The sequence below is a fragment of the Polypterus senegalus genome, chromosome 3 (assembly GCF_016835505.1).
Source record: "Polypterus senegalus isolate Bchr_013 chromosome 3, ASM1683550v1, whole genome shotgun sequence".
Classification (NCBI taxonomy): domain Eukaryota; kingdom Metazoa; phylum Chordata; class Cladistia; order Polypteriformes; family Polypteridae; genus Polypterus; species Polypterus senegalus.
The window spans coordinates 58,355,641-58,382,726 of record NC_053156.1 but is presented as its reverse complement, the minus strand read 5'-3'; the positions used below and the strand labels follow the sequence as shown (position 1 = coordinate 58,382,726).

The 27,086-nt window shown below is 38.6% G+C and overlaps 1 protein-coding gene across 2 annotated transcripts in view; it reads left to right on the top strand.

The window, feature by feature from the left end:
* Positions 1 to 5,395: 5,395 nt before the first annotated feature.
* esyt1a (extended synaptotagmin-like protein 1a) overlaps positions 5,396 to 27,086 on the top strand; it is a 102,627-nt gene continuing 80,936 nt past the window's right edge. The window contains exon 1 of one of the 2 annotated variants that reach the window (XM_039747279.1): positions 5,396 to 6,057. In XM_039747279.1, coding sequence (XP_039603213.1) covers positions 5,743 to 6,057 — 315 coding nt within the window. In that variant the 5' untranslated portion in view covers positions 5,396 to 5,742. The remainder of the gene's footprint in view (positions 6,058 to 27,086) is intronic. The other variant, XM_039747280.1, reaches the window with a different exon arrangement.

Below are 27,086 nucleotides of genomic sequence, written 5' to 3'. Positions count from 1 at the left end.
TCATGTCACATTAACAAAACCACTGTCAATGTATTCATTCAATGGTCAGTCTCACGGTGCCTTCTACCCTCACTTGTGATTACAACCCTTAGCTGACTGAATACCTGCTCTGCTATGCTGTAGGCAACAAACCACTCTTTTCTAAAAGAGAATTGTGATTTCAGATTTAGAGATACTAATCTTCATCCTGACTGCATCAGATGTGCATGCAAATCACTCCAAGGTACTCTAAAGATCACATATCAATGAACCCAAGTGGACAACATCATCTATAAACACCAAAGGTTCACCCCTTGGTAGAGTCATTAAAAGGAAGTATGCAAATATAACCGTTGCTGCAGAAGTGTAAGGATCAGTGACCCAGAACACTATATAATTGTAGTTTCTTTAACAAGTTAATATGTGGTGCATGGTAATAAGCTTTCTCCAAGTCTATAAAACGGGAACTACTACCTAAATGTCCATTTTCAATACACTATTTCAAAACTGTATGCAAAACTGAAAAGACATGGTAATTAAGACTCCCACACATCATCTAGTGCTTTCAGCATTTCTATCAGAAACTTATCTATCCCAATGGCCTTGTCACTGTAACCACTGTATCAACCACAACCACAAAAATAAATCCCATCCCTACCCATGCTTCACATGTTTATGATTCTGCATAGTTTTCTTTCCACATTTTCATAATACCTACAGTCAACATCAACACTTCCCCACCCCAACTGAAAACAGCCATATTGATGATAGGCAGTGTGGTGTAATGGTTAAAGCTTCAAACCCTGAGGTTGCAGGTTCAAATGCCACTACTGACACTGTGTGACCCCGAGAATGTCACTTGACCTACCTGTGCGCCAATTGGAAAACCAAAAAATAAATGTAACCAATTCTGTCATAAATGTTGTAAGTTGCCTTGGATAAAGGAGTAAGCCAAATAAGTAAATGTAAATGACATCCTCTTTGTGAGTTCTCAACTTTTGCCGAAGCCTCCCTGAGGCCATCCAGAAGTCTTTATCCATATTCTCAAGAGAACTGCTCCCATGCACAAACCCTCATTTTGGTCAGACCAGCTGTTAATTTCTTATGCTCTCTGTTACATTTCAGAGACCTTCCTGTTAACACTGCACAAAATACCACCCTTCTTTACTTTGACGTTTTCCCTGCCCATTAGTAACTACAAATGTTGCCATCATACCAAGTATTAGTCACCAATTACCTACAGATTTGTCTATCTGCCTTCACAATTACTGTTTTCAATTGGGTCCATTTAAACTCCATTTTCTACCCATGCCTGAACAGGAAGAGGAACAGTAAGGCACACACTTGTTACAGTCTTTACTTTTTAAAGGAAGTGTACACTTCTGGAATTGTGTGGAAAAATAGCTGCAATGGGTGTTATGACTTCAGTATTTGAGAGGGGGATTTGTATTATAGGCATAATAGGTCAACAGCCACTAGAGGGCTGTCTAGTTCCAAAGAAAGAGATCCATGGATAATGCAACATACAGCAGATGGTTATTCACTAGAGGATTATCTGTCTTTTAATTTTAAATGTGTCAGAAGTGATTATTCCTTGAGTACTAAGTTGCTGGAAATGTCAAGAGGGTGGCTGGTGCTGGTGGTTACATGTTGGCTTCCAGACTTCTGGGTGGCAGCAAAGTATTCTTCTGTAAGAACAATGGGTTCCTGTTGTAGATTTTAGAGCAAAAACAGCACTTCTGCTAACAGTTTTGGCTAGTCCTTTAAATTGTGATTAGGGGTGTGGAGTTCAGGACAGCAGGAAGATCTGGAGCCTCCAAAGTGTCATGGAGAAGGTCAGAGAACTGTCTGAGGACATTTATGTTCCATTATAAACCTCTAGAGGTATGCCCAGAAATAGCTCCAAACTACTTGACTGGGAGGCCTTTGTGTTTACATTTGGGAAGGCAGTTGCACAAGGGCTCAATATGATAGGAAAAGAGGTAGTAGAAGAAGATTTTGGAGGTAAGTGGAGACAAATCTTTTCCATTCATGCTGATGCGATATGTTTTTTAGATGGTAAGTGTATGGACATGCAACCCCCACATAATAAACAAGATCCAGACTTGTTTAGTTAAGCCCAGCACAGTAACAAGGCTTTCCCTTCTATTTGTTTGTTTCTTTGTGTTCTCCCACTGTTTTTTCCTGTCTTGTATTAGTTTTATAGAATAAACCTATTTATTTTTTATATAGTAGCATTTACGGCATTTTGTTTAGGGTAAAATTGGCACCCAGACATATCTCCTGTCACAATATGTGGAGAACTCCCATACAAGTCTTACTTTTGGATTACTCTTTCTGATGTATCCCTTAAACTCAATGGATAACCCTGCCAGCAACATAACAGCATAGCTCAACTGAGCTCAGTTTTGTGTTATATATAATCCAAAGTAAGGAAAATAATATTCCATATGTAAATAAACAAATAGGGTCAAGAAAGGGTGTAAAACAGCTGTCTATTAGGAAATGAACACTTAGACACTGCAGTCTTTCTAACTCCAAAAGATCAAATGACAGCAGATACAGATGGTCTAACTGAACAAGAAAGTGGCTACCAGGTAAGAGGTGGTTAGAATGAAAACTGGTAGCCAATGATTGCTCATAGGCAAAAACTTGAATCTCATATGATATTAATGTTTATGCTACTTAAGAGAGAAAGTACCAAACTTCAGGGAAATCCAAGCCAGCCACAGAGTTTCACTACAGTAGGTGCTCATTTATTACTATCAATGGTTTGGACGGGCAGACAGATGCACACCACAGTACATCTGGAATAGCAATAGCTAAAAAGATAAAAATGAACAGTGGCCCCCTGGCACAATGTAATAAGTCATCTGTATGGTGGGAATATATATTTTACTTTTGCAACTAGTCAGATGAATTGTTTCTGTACATACTGCATAATGGCTAGAAGAGGTAGGATTACAGGTACATCTTGCTTTTGAGAACATGGTTTTCATTAGAGTACTGATCTAAGCCTCTTACAAAGCATATATATTTTAAAATTAATAACCACTGCTAACTGAAAGGATGTAAGCCGCAGTTGTAGCATGAAAAAGTAGACATACTAACCCACATTGTACTGACAACGATGAGGACAATTTGAGGAAGATTTTTAATTAATTGCAGTTACAACTGGATTATCAATTGAACAACAGTACAAATAATTCCAAGCATGTATGAGCCATTTGCTTTATACACTTACAAAGCATGTTAAATACCTTTCTTTGTGGTTTAGTAACCAAAGTTTCAAACGTTGAACCACAAGACTTAAAGTCCGACCCCATGCATCAAAAAAATCTGCCTGCACGCTCATTTTACAACTATGAGCCCTCCTACAAAAAACATTGAGATGATGTTCAGCACTGAAGTTGCTATATAAAATGAAGGCTCTTGCTGATTATTAGTCTTATTCCAAGGAAACATTTTGGAAATTAGATGTTTATGCATTTTTGGAAGTAATTATGGAGCTCCATGAAGGACTAGTCAATAAGTGTTACTGACTTACAGCACAAGGAACATTACAAACCACTCCTTCATTACCGATCCAGCATTCAAAGTTCATATCTTGCATTTGGTCACTCTATGTGTTGAATTTACAGTCACTCTGTCTGTATGACTTTTTCTCCCTGCACGTAAGTTTTTCTCCCACATTCCTAACACGTGTGTTAGGCTAAAATGTGTTTCTAGATTGACTGTGTGAATGAACTGGTGAAGACATATCCACAACTCTGAACTGGATCTGAACTCTTGAGACCTGGGTTTTACTCTAAGCTGGTTTGGTATTTACAAATTCCATACCTAAAGTTTTCTCATAATGTTTCCAACATCTTAAAGACTAGCCTGTTAGGTTGATTGAACACTATGGATGAACTGTGTGCATGTGTGCGCACAGATGTGCCCTTTGAGGGACTTGCATTGAATCTAAAGCTGAATCATGTCTTATGCTACTGAAAAAAAAAAATAATTAAGATGTATCTATGAAGTACCCCATCCGTCGCTGATTCCCGACTTGTAGCTAATACTGTTAGGATATTCTACATAACCCTGAATTGGATTAAGTTGGTAAAATGATGGGAAGATGAATGGATATTTATAAAGAGGTAGCACAGTGGAATTGCAGATAATACTGCTACTTCAATGGGCTTGAACCCCGTTTTATTTTTATTTGTGTCTGAATGAACTCTTAAATAACCCAGAAGTGGACTGGCACATTACCTACACTCCGAAAAATAATAGTTCTAAAATGGCACTGGGTTGTATGGTTTCTTGTAGCGCCATTGTTTGACAAAGAAACATTTAATTCTGGGAAGGGGTTTTTTCATATGAGATTAGATTTCTAGCTTTGAAAAACTTCCTGATTTTTGATCAAAAAGAACTCCTTTATATATATTAGACTTACTTCGAAGATGCTAACAGATCAAGGAAACCTGCACTTAGTCTGTGTTAATGTATGCAACAAGACTATTTTTAAAATCAGGAACTCATTAGTATATCATAAATCTATCGATTCATGGTTACTCAATAATCCTGTTAGTGATCTATATAAATAAAAGCTCTTTTTGGGACCATCATGTGGATGTTTGATTTGGGAATCAAAAGTATTTCCTATATGGCATCACTCTGAAGAATCATTTTGGAACCCATAATTTTAAGAATGTAGGGTTGCCTCTGCCCTTTTTGTTGTCTTTATAGACTACCTCTTTGTAACTGTATATTGAAGAGTGATACATAATTGTAAAAATACAAATGATATGTCATGCTACAACGGGAAGGTGGGGAATTGACCAAGACATGCATTTTTCCCTTAGAACTGTTCCTTAAGACTGTAGAAAAAAAATACAGTAAAAATAAAAAAGTACAACAAAAAAGAAAATAAACTACGGATAAACATGTGTGAACTTAAAAGACCTGCTGTCATTCTATTACTTCTGATATACTGTATTTCCCATAGCCAAATCACCCACCTAAATGCGCTGAATCGCCCATAGATGTGTAAGCCAGTTGACCGTACTGCAGACCCGCATTGCGCTCAGCGACTGGCAGGTTTGCTTCCGGCTCACTGCGACAGTGTCCTGGCAAAAACGTATTAAGAAAAACGAGCAACTGGAAAAAAAAATAGTGTTAATCTTAGGCACATGTTTTAAATCACGAATATTTTACATCAGCTATGCTGGAGGGTCTCTGACTCGTAACCGGTGATGGAGTGATAACATCGATAATTGAAGCGATCCTGCTGTACGTCTCGGCGCGGTGCCAAAATTTTTCGTTGGAGAGAATGTTAGTCAGTAGCGAACAGTTTCCGAACGGTCTGTTGCAATTTTAGGTCCCCATAGTGTAAAGTTTGGAAGGGTGGGGCACAAAAGGGTCTCGTTAAACCGCCCACCGTGAGCGAAACTTTCTTCAACGCGTCTTTGAAGCCTGTCCAAAAGCGATGCGCAGTGGGGTGGGGCTCCGCGGACCAACACGCCTCTCACCCCCTCCTTTTAATCCCTCCACCGGATAACGGGACTCACCGCGACACCCCAGCCTGTTGCGTTTCTGCCACATGTGCAGACGAAGACGTGTGGCTGTTGCGTCGGCTGACTGTCTAGGTCGGGTGCGTTCATTTTAGACCAGAATGGCAGCGCGCACCTTGTAAACACGTCCCGTCTTCGTCCACATTTTTAATCTTTATTTTACATACTCTTCTTTTAAGAAAGCGTAACGTAACCAGTCTCCGAGATGGATCGCAACGCAGCCCCTGCGGAAACCGCTGAACAAGGCAGTGAGCGGGAGAGCGCGGCGTCCGGAGTGGACGTGGTGGCGCTTTTCTGGACGTTCGCGAAGTACCTGGGATGGCTGCTGCCCGTCTACCTTGCTGGTTACCTGGGGCTCAGCCTTGTCCTGGTAATGGTGGGCTTGATGGTCTATATGGGTTGGAAAGTGAACCGAGGAGAGAAGCAGAAGCGAATGGACGTCGCCATGCAGCTACTGCAAAACGAAGAACGGATGACCCAAGAGAAGATGTACAAGAACAGCCGAGACCTGCCGGCCTGGGTGAGTGGCGAGGGGGGCGCGAGACTACCCGCGAATACGCTTCCTCCTCTAACTTTGTAAACTTGCGAAAGAACAGTAGAAATAATGGAATGGAATCCGTGTGTGTGAGAAGGAGGCGCACAACCATTTGAAATACTGCACACAACCTACTTTTTTCGAATGCTCGCCTTGTCTGTTTATCTCTCGCAGTCTGCAGCATACCGCCCACATTTTTTTCGTTTTGGGTTAAACAGCCAAACATCCCTGCCTTTGCCCAAGGCGGTATTAAGTGGAATGTTCCTGGCGGATCCTAGCGCCCGACGAGTTGACGTGGCTTTAGCTGGTGTACAATTAACTTGAGGGCGTTTTTACAGCACCACTGAAAGGCTTATTTGATATATAGCATGTTTTTGTAAGTACACCTAAGATACACCTAGCCTTTACCTTGCAGACTTAAAGTAATTAACATTCCCACTGCATTGATTTCTATTTTAACAAACCGGCGGGGTAAGTATTGATAGACAGGAGACGCAATTTCTAACAGACCTAAGATTATTCGGGAGTTATATGTGTGCTGCATGAAGAGCATTTATAAAAGTAGTTTAGGATAGGCAGGACTTTACAAGCGATTTTTTTTTCCAGGAACACTCCCTTTTTCCTTGAAGTTCCGATATTCTTAAGCGTACAGTTTCAGCTTATTAAACTGTTTTTTCATCTCTTGTTTGTTCCACGCCCCAAGGTTGACAGTTTGTCAGCTGAAAAATTCTTTTTGTAACCAGTTCTTCTTGTAATTTCACCTTCACCTTCGATGGCACTGTGTTTTATTACCTGATGAATTTGCAGTGCACTTGCTCAGTAGGTATTACATGGAATGTGTAACAGATGGTGGCTCCTTTCATTATCATCAACCTGACTGTCTAACAATACAGTGGTCAACATTGCTAATTGTTGGTAAATACACCCATTCTGTGTACCACTCCTCCAGTTTAAGGTCAAAGGAAACCGGGACCTATGGCAGGCAACATTGGTTGCAAACTGGGAAACAACTCTTAGTATTGATTTGTTACAGGGCAGGCATATGTGGCATAACTGTAACTGGAGTCAATGGGGCCTCTGCTGTAGGGCCATGGAGATGACGGTCTCCCAGTGACTGCACTGCTGCTGCATCGTAAGTGATTGTTATTAACATGCTTACCTACATAAGCTCTGAAGGGTAAGGTTAATTGTGATATCATTCTCACAGCTCCATAGAACATGGTAAATATAACAATTTTCCTTTTTACTAATCCAACTCTGTGTCACTGGAAGCAGAGGCCTATGCCAGAGGGTGCCGGTCCTTACCATATGGGCAAACTTGATAGTCGCCTATGGTGGCAAAACTTTGAGGGGCAGTATAGTTTTAATCATTATTGTAACCACAATCCCCATTTGCAATTAACCCTTTAAACTCAGCCCTGTTGTTTTTTGACCCATTGGTTGGACAAAACAATAATGCAAAGTTTTGGGGCTAGCTATCCAAAATGTACTGTGATGTGCACCTGTCCTCCAGTCCAAAAACCTGATGGTAAAAAGTGAGCCTGTGGCTGGCTTAGTTTTCCCTGAAGTTTAGTACTTCATTTAAAACCATATGCATTAATATCCTATATGAGAAGAGCTTTTGCCTGTGAGCAACCCACGGCTGCTAGTTTTCATTCTAACCACATCTTACGTGGTAACGACTTCCTTGTTCAGTTAGACCATCAGTATCTGCTGTCGATCAGTTCCTGTGAAGTCATAAAGGCTGTAGTGTCTAAGTGTTAACTTCTTAATACAAAGCTATTTTACACCCTTTCTTCACCACATTTGTTTAATTCGATGCACACTATTATTTTCCCTACTTTGAATTATATGTAATAAGAAACCAAGCTAATTTGAGCTATGCTGTTGTGTTTTTCGGAACCCTTTTGTTTCTAGCTGGGTTATCCTTTGGATTTAATGGAGACATCAGAAAGAGCAATCTAAAAATAAGACTTGTTTGAGAGTTCTCATTATATTGTCACGGGGATGTGGCTGGGTGACATTCTTACCCAAAACAAAATTCTGTAAACAATTCCTTATCAAAATAAATGATCTTATCATGTAAAACTAAAATGAGAGGAAAAAAAAGACAGTAGTAAGATACAAAGAAACAAACAAATGCAAGGAAAGCCTTGTTACTACACTGGACTTGGCTAAACGAGTCTGGATCCTGCTTATTACATGGGGTAACTCATTGCACCAGCACAAATGGAAAAGATTGTCTCCAATTACCTCCAAATTTTCTTCTACTAAGTTCATGTCAGATTGAGCCATTGTCCAACTGTTTTCTCAAGTATAAGCACAAAGGACTCTTGGCCAAGTAGTACCTTGATGCTGTAATTTGGAGCTATCTCTGGAGCCACTTAATGGTTCACAAATATCCCGGGAAAGTTTTGTGACCTTCTCCACAATACTCCTTCTGGTGGCCCCAATAACATATTGGAATTTTTTTTTTTCTTCCCTCAAAGATGGCCACATTGCTGTATTACAGCAACACCTGAACATCCAAACCCCCATGGCTTTCTTGAATGTCATAACTCAATTGTTCACAGCCTGATGGACAGACTATTATCTACTAAATGAGAGAGGTGTTTGAACTTTCAAGTGAAAACTACATTCCACTTCTTATATTTTCCCCCATCTGTTTTTCTGATTTTTTTTTTTTTAATTACAAAGCCATTTTTAAATCTTGCAACTGTTGGTGTTATAATTTGGATACAAAGTGTGTTTTTTTTTTGTTTTTTTTTTTCAACTATATATGTTCTGATAGTGTAAGATCTGCCCTTGAAAATAAGACATAGGCCATGGGTCTTTAATAATGGATATGTATACTACGGGTACTTTTTTGAAAACGGTTAAAGCGGAGAAACAGAATCCTGTTTTTTTGCACTGCTTCAAAACAGCAAAACCAGACATTTTACTTATAGATATTTCATAATTTTTTCTGGGGTTTCCTGAATCATTCACTGACATTTCTGTAGTGTTTAGAAGCCTAGTACAAATAAGAATAACATTCAAAGTTTAGGCCTTGGTAAAAACATTACTGAATTTTGTAATTTAAATTGTTGTAACATATGTGTACCATATAAATAATTCTCCAACTGAAAGAGGAATGTCTGAACTTTATTTTGAGGTGTAAAACATGGATATTGAGTGAAGGATGATACAGTTATAGCCAGTTAAATCAAAGTAGCATGAAATAGACAAAAGTGAGGCTGTGTTTAAAGGGTTAATACCACATGCAATTGCGTACAAAGCACAAACTACCTCCAGCAGCCCCCTAAACTGCTCGTCAATTTTATATATTTATAATTATGTCCAAACAAACTCTAAAAAAGTAAGATTTTAGGGCGAACTTCACAACTTTGCCTAAGGTTGCAAAAATGCTAGAGCTGGCCCTGATGCCAGGCAGCATTGGTTGCAAGGTGGGAAACAACTCTTCTGGTTGCCATTTCATCATGAGGCAGGCATGTGACCATACCTACCTGGTAGTGGGGTAACTATAGACAGTGAGAGTGGTGCCATTGCATCAGGGTCCATGAGGTGTGTGTCCCGTAGTGATTGCATGGTTATTGTTTTACACATTATTAATATTTGACATACTTGTCAGCAAAACATTTGAAAGATGAGGTTAATGGTGTTAGCATTGTCCCAACTCCATATGTCTTAATTATGAATGCTGAAGAACATAAGAAATTTGACAATCTTGCCCAGATGCTTCCCAAAGCTTGTATATCTTTCTGCTCCAATATTGACTTTTCATTGTCTACATATTAGTAGTTGTTAAATACATCCATTTTCTGTTCTATTTATCCAGGTTAGGGTCCCAGGAAGCTGAGACATGGGCCAGGCAGCATTGGTTGCAAAGTGGGAAACAACTCTTCAGGATGCCTGTTCATCATAGGGCAGGTGCATGCTCATGCCCGCCTTGCATTGGCTTAACTGTAGGCAGGGTGGGGTGGGTTTTGGAGAGACCCCTTGCACCAGGGCCTATGGTGACTGCATGGTTGTTGCTTTGCAAGTTATTATTAACATGCTTGCCTACATGACAGTCAAAGGATATAATAGTTAACGGTGTTACCATTCATACATCTTCATATATCTTAGTTATGAATATTGACTTTTTTATGTAACTTATATGCTTACTGTATCTCATTTTTGGTGGTCAATGCCTAATTTACTTTATGCACTAGAGTCAAATTCTAGTTACACCACTGACATTGGACACATTTTTATTTGCCATTTAAACTAGCCTAACCTTTTGTGTTAATCTTTGGGATCTGGGAAGAAAAGAAAAATACTTTGCGAAAATGCATGCAGACTCCACAAAGGATTCAAATGTATAGATTAACTATGAATGGTGATGCTGGGTTAGACTAAGGTCCAAACTGCTGTGAATTAGCTAAAGTGAGTTAGCAGAATGATGAATGAATGGATGGATTAATAAATTATAACTAAATGTCTGATGATCGGCAAATACAGACCAGTTCCAGTTTTTTCATCATTTAAATTGTCCTTTCAGAAGTATCTTCTTATCCAAATTTTTTTACAGCTTCAGATTTATTCCTCTCTAAAATTAGCCCAAGGACCTTGATGTTTTTGAACAGACACTCTCATTAAAGAACAATTCTTGTTCATGATTTTTTTACATTTTTTTTGATCTTACACTTCAGCATCAAAACCCTTTTTCTCAAAAAATGTGTTAGATATTTTAGTAGATGAGTAGTAGCTATCATCAGACAATAGTACCAAGTGTATTCTAACTGGGAGGAGCTAACACTTTGTAAACAATTTGCATAAAATCATCAGGCTATTAGGATATACCCTTTTTTCATTAAGGATATATACAGTGGGTGACACCATTGTACAGCTGCTGGGAGCTGAATTTTACTTTTGGTCCAGATATTTTGTTGTCTTATTTTCTTGTGTGCTTGGTATGTTCTCTCACAGTACTCTGATTTCTTTTCTCTTTTCTCTGCACACATAACATTGCTTTTTGAAATGTGGATGAGTGCATATATTGATGAACATAAAGGTTTTGATGGAGATGGAGCAAAAAGACCATTGGGGATCTGTTCACAATAAAAGGGGGTGCTGAAGAAGTATGCTGAAAATGTTTGCAAAGATAATTTAGAGAAGTAGATATTTTATAATTAGAGGCAGATCTAGGACTCTCCTTCATCTATGAGATTTTCCTTTTATTCTCTCTGACCAACTTCTAGACAGAATCAATCTGTGTAGATGAAATCACTGGCATATTCTTAGACAATCCATCATTTTAAACACCATGTAAAGTAAACATTTTTAGAATGACCCGGCAAGTGTTTAGGAATGCTTAATTACATTCTTATTTAAGGAAGGCATTTTAGGCAAACAATGGTTATTTTTATCTATAAGTTGAACTATTTAGTGCAATTACAAGTAAAAATGATCATAAATCATTTATCGCTCCATAATGTTTTTTCCTTTTCTTTAGTGTGGAAACACACTGCCTGAGTTTGTCTCCTCTTTCCACACAACCCTTATTATTAAAAGTATGGCATGTAAATTTTTCCAATTTTTTTGGTACCTTGTATAGTGGTGCAAACTGTATGCTGCAATTTCTAGGTGTCACTCTAATGCTATGTATGTTTCTGAGTTGTTTAATTTACATTCTGTTATGTCATGGCATTGCTTGAATGTCTTTATTTCCATTACCTTACTTTTTTGTATGCATGTTTTGATGATATATTGTAAAGTGTGCTATATAAATTGATTAAATAAGAAGTGTTACACAGTAGTAACATAAAACTCAAATTTAAACACATGTACACACATTACATATAACTGGTTTTAATTATTGTGATAGGACTTGGTCCCCAGGGCTGGCAACAGTGACCCCAAATTGGATAAGCAAGATGCAAAATGGATGAATGGATAGTTTTAATTAAATGGGTCATCCTTGAATGCCCAAATCATTAGGATTATACCCTTGTTGGTAAGTCCTATGTGGCAGAATGTGGGTAGGCTGATTTTGCAGTGTGCCAAAAATGCATAGACAGGTAAGAAGCTGAAATGGCTTTTTACATAACACATCCATAGTCAAGTTGTGAAACCCCCAATAGTGAAAATGCAGTGAGGCTGCCTTAATGTATTGTTACAGTTCTCGAAGGAAGAGCTTCTGGTCAGTGTGGATAGTATGAAAACTTGGTCAGAGTGCTGCTGCAGACCAACTCTTTTCTCCACCACCATGGAACCATGGCAATTTCATCACGTCTTGACAATTGGGGAAAAGTAGCAGTATTCTGGCTGAAAAGCCTCATCTTGCTTGCCTCATGAGCATTTTATTTCTTATGTGATTTATTTTTATCCAAAACTGACAGCCAAGAAGCTAGTGGGGAATGTCTTGAGCAAAGAGCTAGTATGCCGTCACGCAGATATCCAAGGCATATTTTAAATTGTATTTTGAGGAATTTTGAATAACGGTTTTAGTTTCCCCTGGTGACGCCCTTGTAATGGAGCTGCAGATCTGAGTAAGCATGCTTTCCTGTTAGAAACTAAGGCAGCTGATGCCGGATGATCTCTGCTTTCAAATCAAATCTGCCTTTTTTTTCTTTGTGGTTGCGGATTTAACTCGAAACTAATACTCCCATCGTGGGGTGGGGCTTACTACACATAATTCTGCTCTAAAATTATCCACAGGCATTGATTAAAGTTTTTTTGTTGTTGTATTCTCAACATTACTAACTTATCTAAACATTTTTAAAATCAGACAGTTTTGGCAATGCAGGGTGTTATGAGAGAGACGTATAGGACCTATAGGTTCTGGCATTGGTTTCCACTTGTATAATTCATCTCACAGCTGTCTCTTGCCTTGCATCAGGTTGTTGTCTCCAGCTCTGCTAAACATTATTATTTATGACTGCATTTAAGTCCTAGCCCTTGATAACTGGGGAGAGCAAACGTGCAAGTATACCTGCCCTGACATCTAAGGACGGATATTGTGTCTTCTTGGAAGAGAAAAACTCTACACACACAATCAGCAATGGCAAAATAAACTGAGGTGGGCTAGCACACAAAAAGCTGTTAAAACCTTCTCATCTTAAGTGTTAAATATTCTTGTTATCTGTTCTACATGTGATTGTGGTATATTGAAAACCTACAATGCCTTCAAAAAGTATTTAATCTCCTTCATTTTTTACTTGTTTTAAGTTGCAGCCTTATCCTAAAATCATTTTAATTCATTTTCCCCCTCATTAAACAACACTCAGTACCCCAGAATGACATGGCAAAAAACATGACTGGGCTCTGGCCGTGCACCTCCCAGAGTTGTCCTTAAGCTACCCCTGTATTGTTTTTACTTTGTGGTTTGGGTCATTGTCCTGTTGAAAAGTGATCCTTCAGCTCATTCTGATGACCAGAGCACTCTGGAGCTAGTTTTCAATAAGGATATCTCTGTACTTTGCTCTGTTCGGCTTTCCCTCAGCCTCGACTAGTCCCCCATTCTTGCCACTTGTAAGCAACTCCACACTATGATCCTGCCATCACCATGCTTCACTGCTGGAATTGTATCACACATTTGATGAGCGGTGTCTGGTTTCCTGCAGACATGATGCTTAGAATTGAGGCCAATCTTGGTTTCATTAGACCAGAGAATCTAGCTCTGAGGCTAGGGATCTGCATTGGCAATCGGAAGGCTGCCGGTTCAAGTCCTGTAAATGCCAAAAGGGACTCTGTGCTGTTGGGCTCTTGAGCAAGGACCTTAACCTGCAATTGCTGAGCGCTTTGAGTAGTGAGAAAAGCGCTATAGAAATGCAAAGAATTATTATTATTGTTGTGCAATGGTAGTGCTGCTACTTTGCAGCAATGAGATTGTGAGTTCATAGCTGAGGTCCTCCCTGTGCTTTAAGTACTGAAAAATGTACTGCATGAATGTAAAGAATTATTATTAATTATTGTCTGAAAGAATATTAGGTGGCTTTTTGCAAGCTCCAAGCAGGCTTTCATGTCTCATATGGCCACTCTGCCATAAAGTGCAGATTAGTGGAGTTTTAAGGTGGTGTTGTCGTGCTTCTGAAACTTTCTCCCATTTCCACAAAGGTTCTCTGGAGCTCAGCCAGAGGGTCCATAGGATTCTTGTTAACTTCTCTTACTGTGGCCCTCCCACATCTTCCTACCCCCAATTGCTCAGTTTGGCCAGGCAAGCCAGCTCTAGGAAGAATCATGGTTGTTCCAGATTTTTTCCATTTAAGAATTATGGAGGCCACCGTTGTCTTGGGAATGTTTAATGCTATAGAATTGGTTTTTGTAGCTTTCACTAGATCTGTACTTCGCCACAATCTTGTCTTTAAGATCTGCCAGCAATTCCTTTGACTTATTGGCTTGATTTTTACTCTGATACACACTGTTAGCTATGGGATCTTGTATTGACAGGTATGTGCCTTTACTTGTCATGTCCAATCAATTGAATTTACCACAGGTAGACAACAAGCAAGGTGAAGAAACATGTCAACAATGAGCAACAGAATGGGATGAACTTAGCCAAATTTTAAACAGAATTGCAAAGGGTCTCCCGGTATTTTGAGTTTGATCCTTTTCTTCTAGCCTCTGTACCTGGCAAGCATAGGCCAGGTGCTGGAGTAGTAAATGTAGGATGAGAGTCCCCCTTGGATGACAAACAAGTCAATTTTTTAGGGTGTCCTCACTTTCTAGTTAAGAAGTGCATCTCGTGATGGGATATAAAGGGGGGACAAAATGCAGTCCAAGCACAAGTCCAACTAACGTCATCCAGAAGTTCAGGACCTGCCTCCTTCCTCACTGTTGATTTTTCTTTTTCTTAATATCTCACATGATATCTTTTCTGTGCATTGTGCAACCAGCTACATTTATGTTGATTTCTAGCTCTTTGGCAGGCTCAAGCTGTGTTACAGTATCTTGTTTCGTAACATTTATATCTAGGGTTAGTGCTGTCTACAGAACCTATGGCCTATTTCTCTTAGGCTGTCTGTCATTATTGTTGTGTTTTTTTTTTTTTGGTTTTTTTTTTGCCTTTCACTTGCCTTTTTCCTTACATCCCATAATGCTGACTTCTTGTATTTGTATGCAGTCCCTGGCAGATCAGCTGAGACTTGGCACTTTCTGTTATAGCTCTTGAATGCTGACTAGTCTGATTGTAAGTTACTTCATTAATGCTCTTGGGCATCTGATCTTCTTGCATTGTGTTTCTTGCCCGTTACTGATAGTCTAAATGGGAGCTGGCTGTGTCCCACATACTGATTGCTGTCTCACACCATCACTCTTTAGTTGGCTTTGCCCATCTTTGTAATTTTCAGTGCTTTTTGTTCTTTCTGTTCATCACCCTGAACTGGCAGTGATCTGAGTTAGAATGATTTTCAAGCTCTGTAAGGTGGCAGGAGCTAATTTACTTACCTTATTGTGCCTTCTAACTGACCTCACGAGGCAAAGTGCGATTTTGGATGCTGTTAGTGCTCTGGAAGTGGCATGTACCTCTGTTTACATCCCCATGGCAGCTGTTTTGTGACAAATTACAATTTAACAAGTAGTAACAAACTTTTGATTCTGTTGTGTTGGTGAAAGCTGGTTTTCTTGAGAAATTGTAAAATTGCAGACACTGAGCTGCTAAGAGAGACCTTGTGTGCTTCCTCTGCAGGATGTCTTGAAACAAAGTTCCATCTCTAACATAGTAAGTGCTCAGGGGCTTGCTACTGTTTGACTTCCACGTGATCTGCAGCAATTTTAAACACTCTGGCCTCCAAGAGCTAATTTGTTCACACTGTGCTGTCAAGAGCAGCATTTCAGTTCTAGACACTTTAAGATCTCAATGTCTGTCTCTTCCCCATTGTGTTTTATCTCTGTTGACCATTATTAGAAATAATATGATTTGCAGCAAAATAAGTGCACTAGAACAGGTTTGCTCATCAGTACATAGCCCTGAAATGGCTTTCATGAGAAAATTCTCATGTTCTGAACACAGTAAATGGTCAGGCACGGTTTTTAGGTCTTCATTTGGTTTCATGTTGGCCATCTAAAAAAAAAAATAGTGCAATATTATAAGCTAGTTTGTCCCTGAAGGCTGTCTTCTGGTACTTTTCATCAGGCAATTTTGGGTGCAGTGTATGGCCCAGTTAAGCCTCTGAATGGGCAGATTACCATTTTGGAACAGTGGAAGTGCTTAATAGCTGTCTTCTCCATTGGTTGCCTTTTATGGGAAGTTATTTGGTTTTAGGCAGTGATAACATGTACTCTATTTTCTTTAAGCCATTCGGTGATGGGTCTTGTCAGTCGCAGGGAGATACCATATGAATCCAGAAGCTAGGTTGCCTATTTATGTGTCATTCTTGCTGAATGTCTTCGAACAAAACACAGTTTCAGATGCATTAGCACACAGAGCTGGCTCCAAAATACAGTATGTTATAATGTTCATATTCAAATACGTGTACACATTACATTAATTTATTTGCACGTCTTAAATAGTTTAGTGGCAGTAGTACAATACCAACAACAGACAATGAGTACAACACAAGATTATGGCCCTGAATGCAGGACATGTAAGTGATAATTTCACTGTACTTCTTGTGTGTGTGTGCATGTGACAATACTCCAGCTACTACTACTACTACTACTACTAATATTACATAATATGACATACAGTATAGTATATAAGAAGTGTTCATGTAGTTCACTGCAGTCAAGGCAGTGTGGGGTAGTGGTTAAAGCTTATGACTTTAAATCCTGCAACTGACATTGAGATAGCCTGTGCTAAAACTGGAAAAACAAAAATATAATCAGTTGTCTGTATGAATGAGTAAATGCCAGTGCTGAGCGAGCTCAGTACCTGTAGATAAAGCAGTTTCTCAATCTAACTTTGTGAAAGTTTACAGTTTTGTACTAATTTTAGAACAGTGGAGAGACGGTAGTGGCTATGCAGGAAGACTGAGGTCTTGTAATAATATAGTTTGGTGTTCTAAGGCAGTTTGTGTTTTATATGTTCATAACGGAAGCGAGCAGTGCACCAATAATAATCTGTGATGCATTTTCCATTCTTTGTTGTGCTTTGTGGACCTAACCCATGCTAAGACAATAACGCAATATATGAGTATGGACACTACTGGGCCCCTGTAGAAGCTGGGGATGAACATAGATGAAGACATTCAGGCCTTCCTTTGTCATCCCAAGTAGTAAGACATTGGTGAGCCTTCTTGACTGTATCAGGATACAGAATGATTTCATACCTCTTAAGCTGGTTCCATAGCTGTCAGAGTGAGTTTCTTAAAGTGTCTACTTCTATAATGTCATGTGGTGCTTCTAATGAGATACAATAAAATTTAATCTGCATCCATTCATTTACTGAGGGATGCAGTGAGCATAGCTTATCCTGCGTCTCAAAAGCTACGATGAAGGTGACTTTTTGTCCATCTTCATTATCTTGTGAATGCTGCTGTGAGCCTGATTGTCTTGCTATATGTATTACTTTGTCGTTTTCACAATGGGGACAGCCTTTCCCAAAGTATATCAATTTTCCTACGATGGGTTTCTTGAGTTAACTATTCACTTTGTAACACTGGGAGAGGTTTTCATGGATTACATTTCAGTATATGTGGGGTTATTGCTTCAAGTCCTGGTTTTGAAAGATGCTGATTTTTAAATGTGCTACTGTGTCCTCCCGTTATTCTAACATGTAAGCTATAGTACTTGTTTGCTGATATGCCTGTGTTTCTTTTTTGCTCCTTAAACACTGAAGCTGAACTGTGTTTTGTAGGCCTGTAGATTTAGATCCTGCTGTGTGGGGTGGAGCACTAGTTGGCATGACTTCTTTACCACATCTTTTGTATGTGTGCTGGCTGTGACTCATACCCTCTTCAAGAATTTCCTTATATAGCTAGAGAGCAGAGAGGAGGGGTGCGGAAGTAATTGGCTACTCTGGAACAAATATGACCCAGAGGGTGCAAACCTTCAAAACTGTATCGTGTCTGTCATTTCTAAAATATTTCTGAGGCAAGCTGCAGTTTGAGTAGGTGTGAGCCTAGAATGTTTTATCCATTGTTATGTCTGGTATTCAGTGAACACTGAGTGTCAAAACCCCAGAAGTGTTTAAGATTACAGAGTAATTACTCTGATCCCCTTTTTTTTAAGATGATTAATCTCTAACTTTGCATGACTGTTAAAGTGAGAGCCAGAATCTAACTCTCTTTGCCTTGCACCCATCAGTAGTTTTCTTAGTTATAGCTAGCAAGATAATAGGCTGTGACGACCAAAATTAAATAGCAAGCCAAAAAGTTACCACTCTTAAGAAACAGCTATATAGCTGTGTGGTGATATGGTGTTTACAAGTTAGAGCGGAAAAAAATCTTGCGATAAAGTAGAATTTCCACAGCAGTGCCTCTAGATTCATGGTCATGATAAGTTACTTTGGGTTAATGAGAATGAAAGAGAGCTGCAGCAGGAGGAGAGATATTGTCTTTTAAAGTGCTCTGCTTCTAGTTTTAGAATTTTTTCGGAATTAGATATTTATAAAATTCTAGCTAGGTTGGATTTTTAATTGAAACCCTTATTCAAACTGAATTTTACCTGTAGTGCTACATTCCTTGTGTATATTGTTCAATTTTGACTCTATGATTTCTCAAGTGTACTGTGTTTATGATGACTTTTTGTAAGTTACCTGGATAATGGTGTCTACTAAGTTAAAAAGTCTAATTTGGGGTGCTCATGAGACATGTAACGATTTACTTCATGAGGTAGAAGTATAAAATAAATGAGAATAATTTCATTAAATATTTGAAATATTAAAATGTGTGCTTCAATTTACAGTAAATGTTTAAATTCTTAAGTATTCTTGATTGTAATAGAAATTTGTTATCCCCCTCCCTCCTGATATAGGTCCATAGAATGCTAGATCCCTAGTAAAGGGTAAAAAAATATCACTGACCATGAAATAGTCTAAAACAATACCACACATTCTTAGAAATTTGTCATTCTAATCCTTATGAGAATAGCACTTAGAAGGCAGCAAAAAGTCATACATCAAAAATATTCTCATTTTTGTGATCAGCAAATTTGAAATGGTATAAAATGACACTCCACCTACCTATTATCTATTCTCATTTTCATCTATTGTCAAACTTTTTTGAAGCTTTATAAAAGGAGTGTCTCATTAGGGGGTTAACCCCTGGAGTCGGTTGATGTGGTTTTATTACAACTTCTGTTCCTTCTGAATCATTATTGCTGAAGACATTCAGGTTCACTGTTTATCATAAGGGTATCATTTCCCTCACAATGTATGGCCCAAAAATGTCCTACAGATTGGGGTTTTTTAAGGTCTGTAAGACCAACAATTCGGAGGAACCCCAAGAAGCTTGAAGTCTTGTATAACTAGACATCAAGATGTGTCGAACTATATATCAAATGTCGGGGTTTTCTCATACTGGTGTCTCTGGAGGTGATGGACAAAAAAACAGAACCCATTTCAAAGCATTAATACTGTAAGTAATTCTTACAAATATTAATATCAACCCACTTATGCATTTCCTAACCATTTTATCCAGTTCAGGGTCTCTGCGTATAAGGAGAGATTTAACACTATATAGGGCACACACTTGGTTGTGTGCAAACCCACATTCATTCATTAATTCATTAATTTTGGGAATGTTTAGAGTCACCACTCATCACAACTTGCATATTTTTGGGATATGGGCCAAAAATACATTGCTTATTTATGTTTTCAGATCTCTCATATTCTGTGTTTTTGTGGTTATAATAATAACAACTTTAGATCTTATGGTTAAGTGTTGTCTAAGCATGTGATCATTTTAGGGGTATTTTTTACTTTTTGCTGTTTTTTGTCTTTGTATCAGACATCACTAGACAGCAGATTATGACACAGATACACAATGAGTCCAGAACATTCATATACCAATCAGACATTTATGTTTTTTCTCAATTATTTTATTATTTAAGGTTTTCCTACACAAAAATATTTTTTCTCCTCAATTTTTTTTTATTTGATTCAAACTTTTTTTGTATGTTCCTGTACTTGGCATCCTAAGTTTTTTCTTTCCATTACAAAAAATGTCAGAAAATCAGCTGAAAAGAACCAAACCAACAGCATGCTACAGTAGTGAGAAATGTCTATAAACCTTTAGAATGTGATCTTATATTTGATGTGATTTTTATTCTAGTTATAAAGAGAATGTCAGAAATGGCACAATACAGAGCATGCATGTATTGTGCATTTACCAAACATCGCACTTATTTTGTTAAGAAATTTCATCTCAAATGTCACAAAACCTTTTCCACAAGACCTAGTTTGATTGGTCAAATGTTGTGTAGAGAAAAGCTAGGGTTTTTGTTATTAGTTTTCAAGTAACAGCGTACTCTTTCTTCACCTAGTGTGCAGTGTTTTTTGATACTGTTGACATAATGGCTTGCCTTGCAATTCTCTTTGTTTATTTGTTGAGTTTCCTAGGCAGGGCGTTTAATGCTAAGCTAACCGTCTTCCCTAGGGTGTGCAAACTATCGCATATTTTTTTTATGTGTCTTTCTTATAACCTATCTTTTATTTAACTTTGGCTCTTGAGTCCTAAGAAAGCTCTCTGGTTTTTAACTTTTGTGTCCCTGTCATTTAACAAAGAGTTGATTTTAGGAACTTGTAGACAGAATGCAGTCGACTCAAGGCTTTTTAAGGTGAAGATGCACATCTTAATTAAGTTGGTGCTGCCAGAGCACAGAGCATGAAAATTCTTGCAGTCCGTCTTGTTCTTTTTTTTTTTTTTATGATTTCTAAAATATTTTTCGAATTATTTGGTTGAATGGAAATTTTTTTATAATTCGGAATTAAAAATACTTAAAATAGAAGGACAGCAAAATGTGACAGTTTAACAAGAATTCCTTTACATAATTTATTCATCCACCAGTTTTTAAACATAAGCCCACTTAACCTAATATATAGTATTAAGAGCCAAAGTCGTTCTTGGCAACATCTAGTGGAAGGCTGACCTGGTTACCAGTTCCTCATGTGGCACACTCCTTCACATATATTCACATTCATCCACACTATGTTTTTTTTGTGTGCTTTTATTCTACATTTTATTGCAATTGATTATTTTTACTTATATTAAGATAAATGTGATCTACATTTTATTGCAATTGATTATTTTTACTTATATTAAGATAAAGGTGACTTTAAATGCCCATGAACCAAAATGTATCAGTCTTTTGCACCTAATATGTAAAACCCTTGAATCAGTTTGTCCCACATGATAAAATGTGATAATGTAATTCTGGTATCTTCAGTCTCCACACTAAGCCAGAAAGCACATGGTTACAGTACATAACATGCATGTTCCTTTATGTAATATTTGCAACATGCCAGAGAACTTACATTTTTATATAACAATGCTTGCATAATATATGGTTTGCAAATGCATGTTTCTTGTCAAGCTCCTTATTCCTTGTTACATTTTACAAACCAAAGTGACTCTTTGCTCAGCTTCAATGAGCACAAGAGCAGTTTGTATACTGGAAACTTTGCAGTCATGCTAGCATTACTACTGGTGACTATTCTTACACCAAACAGAATTGTTTGCATGCCATTTCTGTCCTTTCAAGAAACAAAAAAGATCAGTGTGCTTTCAAACTAAAAAAAAAAAAAAAATCACAAAAAATTGCTACTATAGTGTATCAGGTTTCACTCCCACTCGTACTGACCACAATGCGTGCCACCCCTCTTTGCTTTTTTTCATTGGAATGAACGCTGGGACCTTGTATGAGATTGATAGAAAAGGCTCTGCACACATTAGAAAGTTATGCATTTAGCTAGGCCATTAACTTCATAATAGCTTTTGGAACTGAAGGTCAAATGTACGTCCTGTATGGATTGGGGGGAAAAAGTGAGGATATTGGAGATTTGTATGGGGGCTGTTTTCATTGTATCGGATTTCTTTCTGCTATATTCTACCTCCGCTAAACCTATTTTACTGTCCTGTGGGTTCTTCTGTCTTGGGAAAACTCTTAGGATTTATGATAAAAGCTGGTGTCGGAGTTTATTTTTCACCACGCTTCCATGTAGAGATATCTGATATTAGACACCCAAACATAGGATTATGAGATGGCATTTTGATGAGAATACCCTAAAGCTGATGAATTTATTTTCCAAGAAATCTGCATGCTGTCATGATATCTAAAACTAATGGATAAATAATAATAATAATACAGTGATGTATGTAACTTTGTACAAGGTACAGTATGTCATATACAATATGTCCTTTTTAGATTAAGACAGCGTAAGCCAAACACTGAATGACTGCATCTTTTCTGTTAATAAAAACAACAGAGGGTGTCCTTACTTTATTACAGCTCAATGCATTAAAACACCTTTGATGGTAACCTTTAGACATGCAGCTAAATGCTTAATCAGTGTAGATTATCTCCAGCCCTGACACTTTTCATTGTTTAATGTGTGTTAGGATAAAAATCATACACTCTCCCACTTGCAGATGTTTTTGTACTAGGCAACACTTGCATTTAGATTTGATAAAACAGCAGAACAGATGTTAATAATATAAAGTGTGATGAACAGCAGTGCTTAAAGTGTTTAAGCTGGCCTTTTTTACCAATGCATGTGCTGTTTGCTCAGCCATCTGCTGTGGAAAATTTGCCTTGACCGATTTGTGTTATGCTGCTTTGCCTAATGGGGAGGGGTTGAGTAGATTTATTCAAGTTAATTTTTCCAGTTCTGACCTCTTTTTCCACCTGCTGCCTGCAGTTCACAAAGCCTAAAACAAGCTTTTTGCTCTCTAATGGCGTTTTTTTTTTTTTTCTTTTCTTTTTAGACACACGATTAAAGGAGTGTGAGTGTGTGTTCTTTGTGGCTCAGCTGTCACTCAGCAGTTTAAGTATTAAATGAATTTTTGGTAACCTCAGCCCTGTTTCTTGTTTTGACCTTACTGGTTATAGGAAGCTTTTCCCCATTTCTGCATACTGCCTTATCTAATGTTGTTTGAATGAAATCTCAAACTGTTCTAATATATTATTTTATCATTATTTTTTTTCTATCTTTTCATTATTTTACCATTTGTAAATCATATTGCTGTCTAAACGGGAGAATATTGAGCTCTTAAATGTAGCAGAAAAATTTGCATTAGGCCATTGCTTTTGTAGTAGTATTGTTCATAAGAATTCATTATGAATGCTTTTTTTTTGGTCTGGCACCTCCTGACTAACCGGTACAAGAAAACCAAGTCAAGTCGGGGAGCATGCACTGGTACAGTGTGTTGCCGTACCCACTACATGGCAAAACAACTTGGGATTCTGGTTGGCAACCACCCAGGCAGACACACAGTCCAGTCCTACCCTCCGGAAATGACCCTCCATCTGCCGCAGCCAGGTGTTATGTGGGCAACCCCTTGGCCTGGTCCAGCCACTTGGATCCCCAACAATGAGGATCTTATGAGATGGATCACCCTCTGGGAAATGTGCCACATGGCCGTAGTGCCGTAACTGACACTCCCTCACAATGCAGGTAATGGGACTCCATGAGCAACCGCTAATTCGACACAGTCAAACCAATGGTACCCAAGGATTTTCCAGAGAGGCACAGTACCAAAGGAGTCCAGTCTTCTTCTCAGGTCACTGGATAGCGTCCATGTCTCGCAACCATATAGCAAAACAGGAAGCACCAGGACTCTAAAGACTTGGACCTTCGTCCTTTTGCATAGATATCGGGAGCACCACACACCCCTTTCCAGCGACCTCTTGATCTCCTATGCTCTCCCAGCCCATCTACTGACTTCATAGGAAGAGTCACCAGAGACACGAAGGTCACTGCCAAGTTAAGTAAACCTCTCAACAAGGTCAACACTCTCTTTCCGCAAACAGACACACTGCTGATGGCTGTGCCCAAGAGGTCATTAAAGGCCTGGATCTTCACCCGATCAGAGCCTCCATTGACTCTGCGAAGATCACAGCATCGTCAGCAAAGTCAACATTAATTAACATAGAATAAGTAAGGTCCGATGGCCAGGGTGGACAGAAAAAACAAAAAAAAAACTCCAGAGGCTGGAGAAAAAAAAATAAAATCTGTAGGGATTCCAGACCAAGAGACCGCCCAGTCCCCTCTGACAAACCCCTGACAAACCCCAGAATCAACTGGGAAAAATGCAGAGGTCCTGCCTCCACTCTGCATAGCACCCACAGTACAAGTGTAGAGGCCGGCCATGATATCCAGCAACCTCGAGGGGATCCCGCAAACCCTCAGGCTGTCCCATAGGGCAACTCGATCAACTGAGTCGAACCCTTTGCAAAAATCGACGAAAGGCTGCAAAGAAACTCTGCCAATATTCACGTTTGCGTTCTATGAGAACCCTCAGTGCCAGAATGCGGTCGATGGTAGACTTCTTAGGCGTAAAACCAGACTGTTTCGGTCGCTGGTAGGTGAGCATGTGATCACGGATCCTATTGAGGACGAGTCTAGCAAGGACCTTACCCGGCACCAAGAGCATTGTTATCCCCCTGTAGTTGCTCCTGTTTTCCAGTCAGTTGGGATGATGCCAGTCTCCCAAATGGAAGCAAAGATTGCTTGCAATGCCAGGAGGGCAGCCTTACCACCAGCCTGGAGAAGTTCACCCTGGATACCACAGATCCCTGCAGCCCTTCCCCCCCAGCTCATTCGCCACCTGTGCAATCTCAGTGAGATTGGGTGGTTCACAGCTAATTGGAGGATCAGCCTCAAGAACAATGGACCAGGTATATCCAACGTCCTAGCTGGAGGATCAGCTTTGAACAACTGCTCAAAGTAGCCAGCCCAGGAGGTCACAACTACAGTGTCATCCGTAAGGACTGTTCCATCAGCTCCCCTGATTGCGACAAGAAAACCCTCACATATGATATATAGTTCAACTTGTCTTAATGTCTAGTTATGCAAGATGTCAAGCTTTATCATAGATCTACCTATTTTTGACCATCTAGACTTGAAAACCCCTTGTGTTTAGGGCATTTCTGAAACACATTTTGTGTAAGAAATTATATCCTTCTCATAAAGAGTACAGTACCAGGTGTCTTCAGCAAAATGATCAGAAAGACTTGAACTTATGCCTACTACATTAACTGACCCCAAAGGTCCCTAATGGGATATGAGGGGTCAAAATAACCTCTTTTCCCAAAATGTAGAAAAAATGGGGATCATTAATATAGGCATAAAGTGTTGTTTTATGCTATTTTGAGGTTGCCTATTATGAATATATTTTTCATATTTGATTCTTTACTTGTTGTTCTAGCCCTCTAAATCACTCCCAAAAGGTTAAAATGACAAATTTCAAGCATAAGCATGCGAGTTATCATTTTAGACTATTTCAAGGTCGATGATTATGAATTTGATGTTATTTTCGATCCTTTAACATAGGGATCTCACCCTCTGTGGACTTCAGTCAGAGGGTGAAAAATGAAATGTTTCTATTACAATGAAGAATATTTAGACTTCAAACATTTAAACTGAAGCACACCTTTTAATATTTCAAATATTAGACGCAACTAGTTTATTATGCAATTATTCTTTGTGAATTTAATCATTACATTTCATATGAATACCCTGAAATGGAGTGGTTTACTCTTATTCAGACTTTTTTCATATCATACAGCTTTTGGACAATTTGATTATTTAGAGCCTTAATTTAATTTCACCATGGGAAGTTTGAAATAGTATTGTCTTTTGGACAAGGGAAATACATCGCTTTCAAACTCTTATTAATATGTCAATGCAGAGAGAGTACACTGTAACATGTTTAATTTCTGTTTAATAATGAGAAAATAAGTTATGAGTCTTCATGCATTTGAGACTGAGTATATGGGTTGCATGAAGTATGGGGCAGCCTAACTGGCCTGTTGGCTTTCTCTGCTGATCAACGTAGTGTGTGTATAGCAGCATGCATAAGCTTGTATAACAGTTGGTTATTTTATTAACATACTGAAAATTACCAAATAAAGTTCAAGGTTGTGTTGAGTGGAAACAGTTTTGACAGTCCCTCACACACTAAAACACACTTTTTGAGCTTTTTATTTTTGTTCTCTTTGATTACATCAGCTTCCATCTCACATGGCAGGTAGTACTGAATGTGGTTGAACAATCGGAATTAAAGAAAATTTGGCCTTTGACTAGGAAGTGTCAGGTGCACCCCATGTGGGAGGTGCATGGAGGACATCTCACAAGTAGTAAGCACCACTAATTGATCACATTAATATTTAGGATACATTACTGTATTTAGGTTTAATTGTTTGCATACTGTGCCCAAGATAGTTTCAAGGGTTCAACTGAGAAAGTGGAATAAGCTACCAAGTAGTGTGGTAGACAGTAGGACTTTATGGAGTTTAAAAATTTGAACTGATGTTATTTTGGGTGGATTAATTAGATAGGACTGGCAAGCTTTGTTGGGTTGAATGGCCTGTTCTCATCTAGATTGTTCTAATTAAAGTTCTGATAATTAATATCAGTATCTGCTGTCAAGGCCAAATGTATTCACTAGCCATCCAGGTTCCAAGCAGCACTCTTTTCCACACAGCCAGTATTCCTGGAGTTTTCCCTCATGCTGAAAACCGCTAGCTCATATTATTCCTTTCTATTGTTATGCAAGCCTAGAGAAGTAATGGCTTCAAGCACAAGATAGAAGCATTTCTGCCTCACATTATGGAACATCAAGGTAATCATTCTGTACCCCAGAAGGCCCCTTAGTGTGACAGTCTTCTTTTTGGTAATGATTGCCCTAATTCTGACAGTTATTCTCCTGCATGAAGATATTTTGATATTCCGCTTTATTGTTAACTGGCACAGTTTTGCTGACTGGTTTGGGACTGATAAATTGGCCAGGGTTAGATATATGAAATCACCTTTGCCTATCCAAATAGACTAGTATTGTATTAAATTAATGTGTTGTAATGTATGATATTGTGTGTCTTTTTTATTCTTTTATTTTGATTTAGGTATTTACAAAGATATATTAATTTCAAAA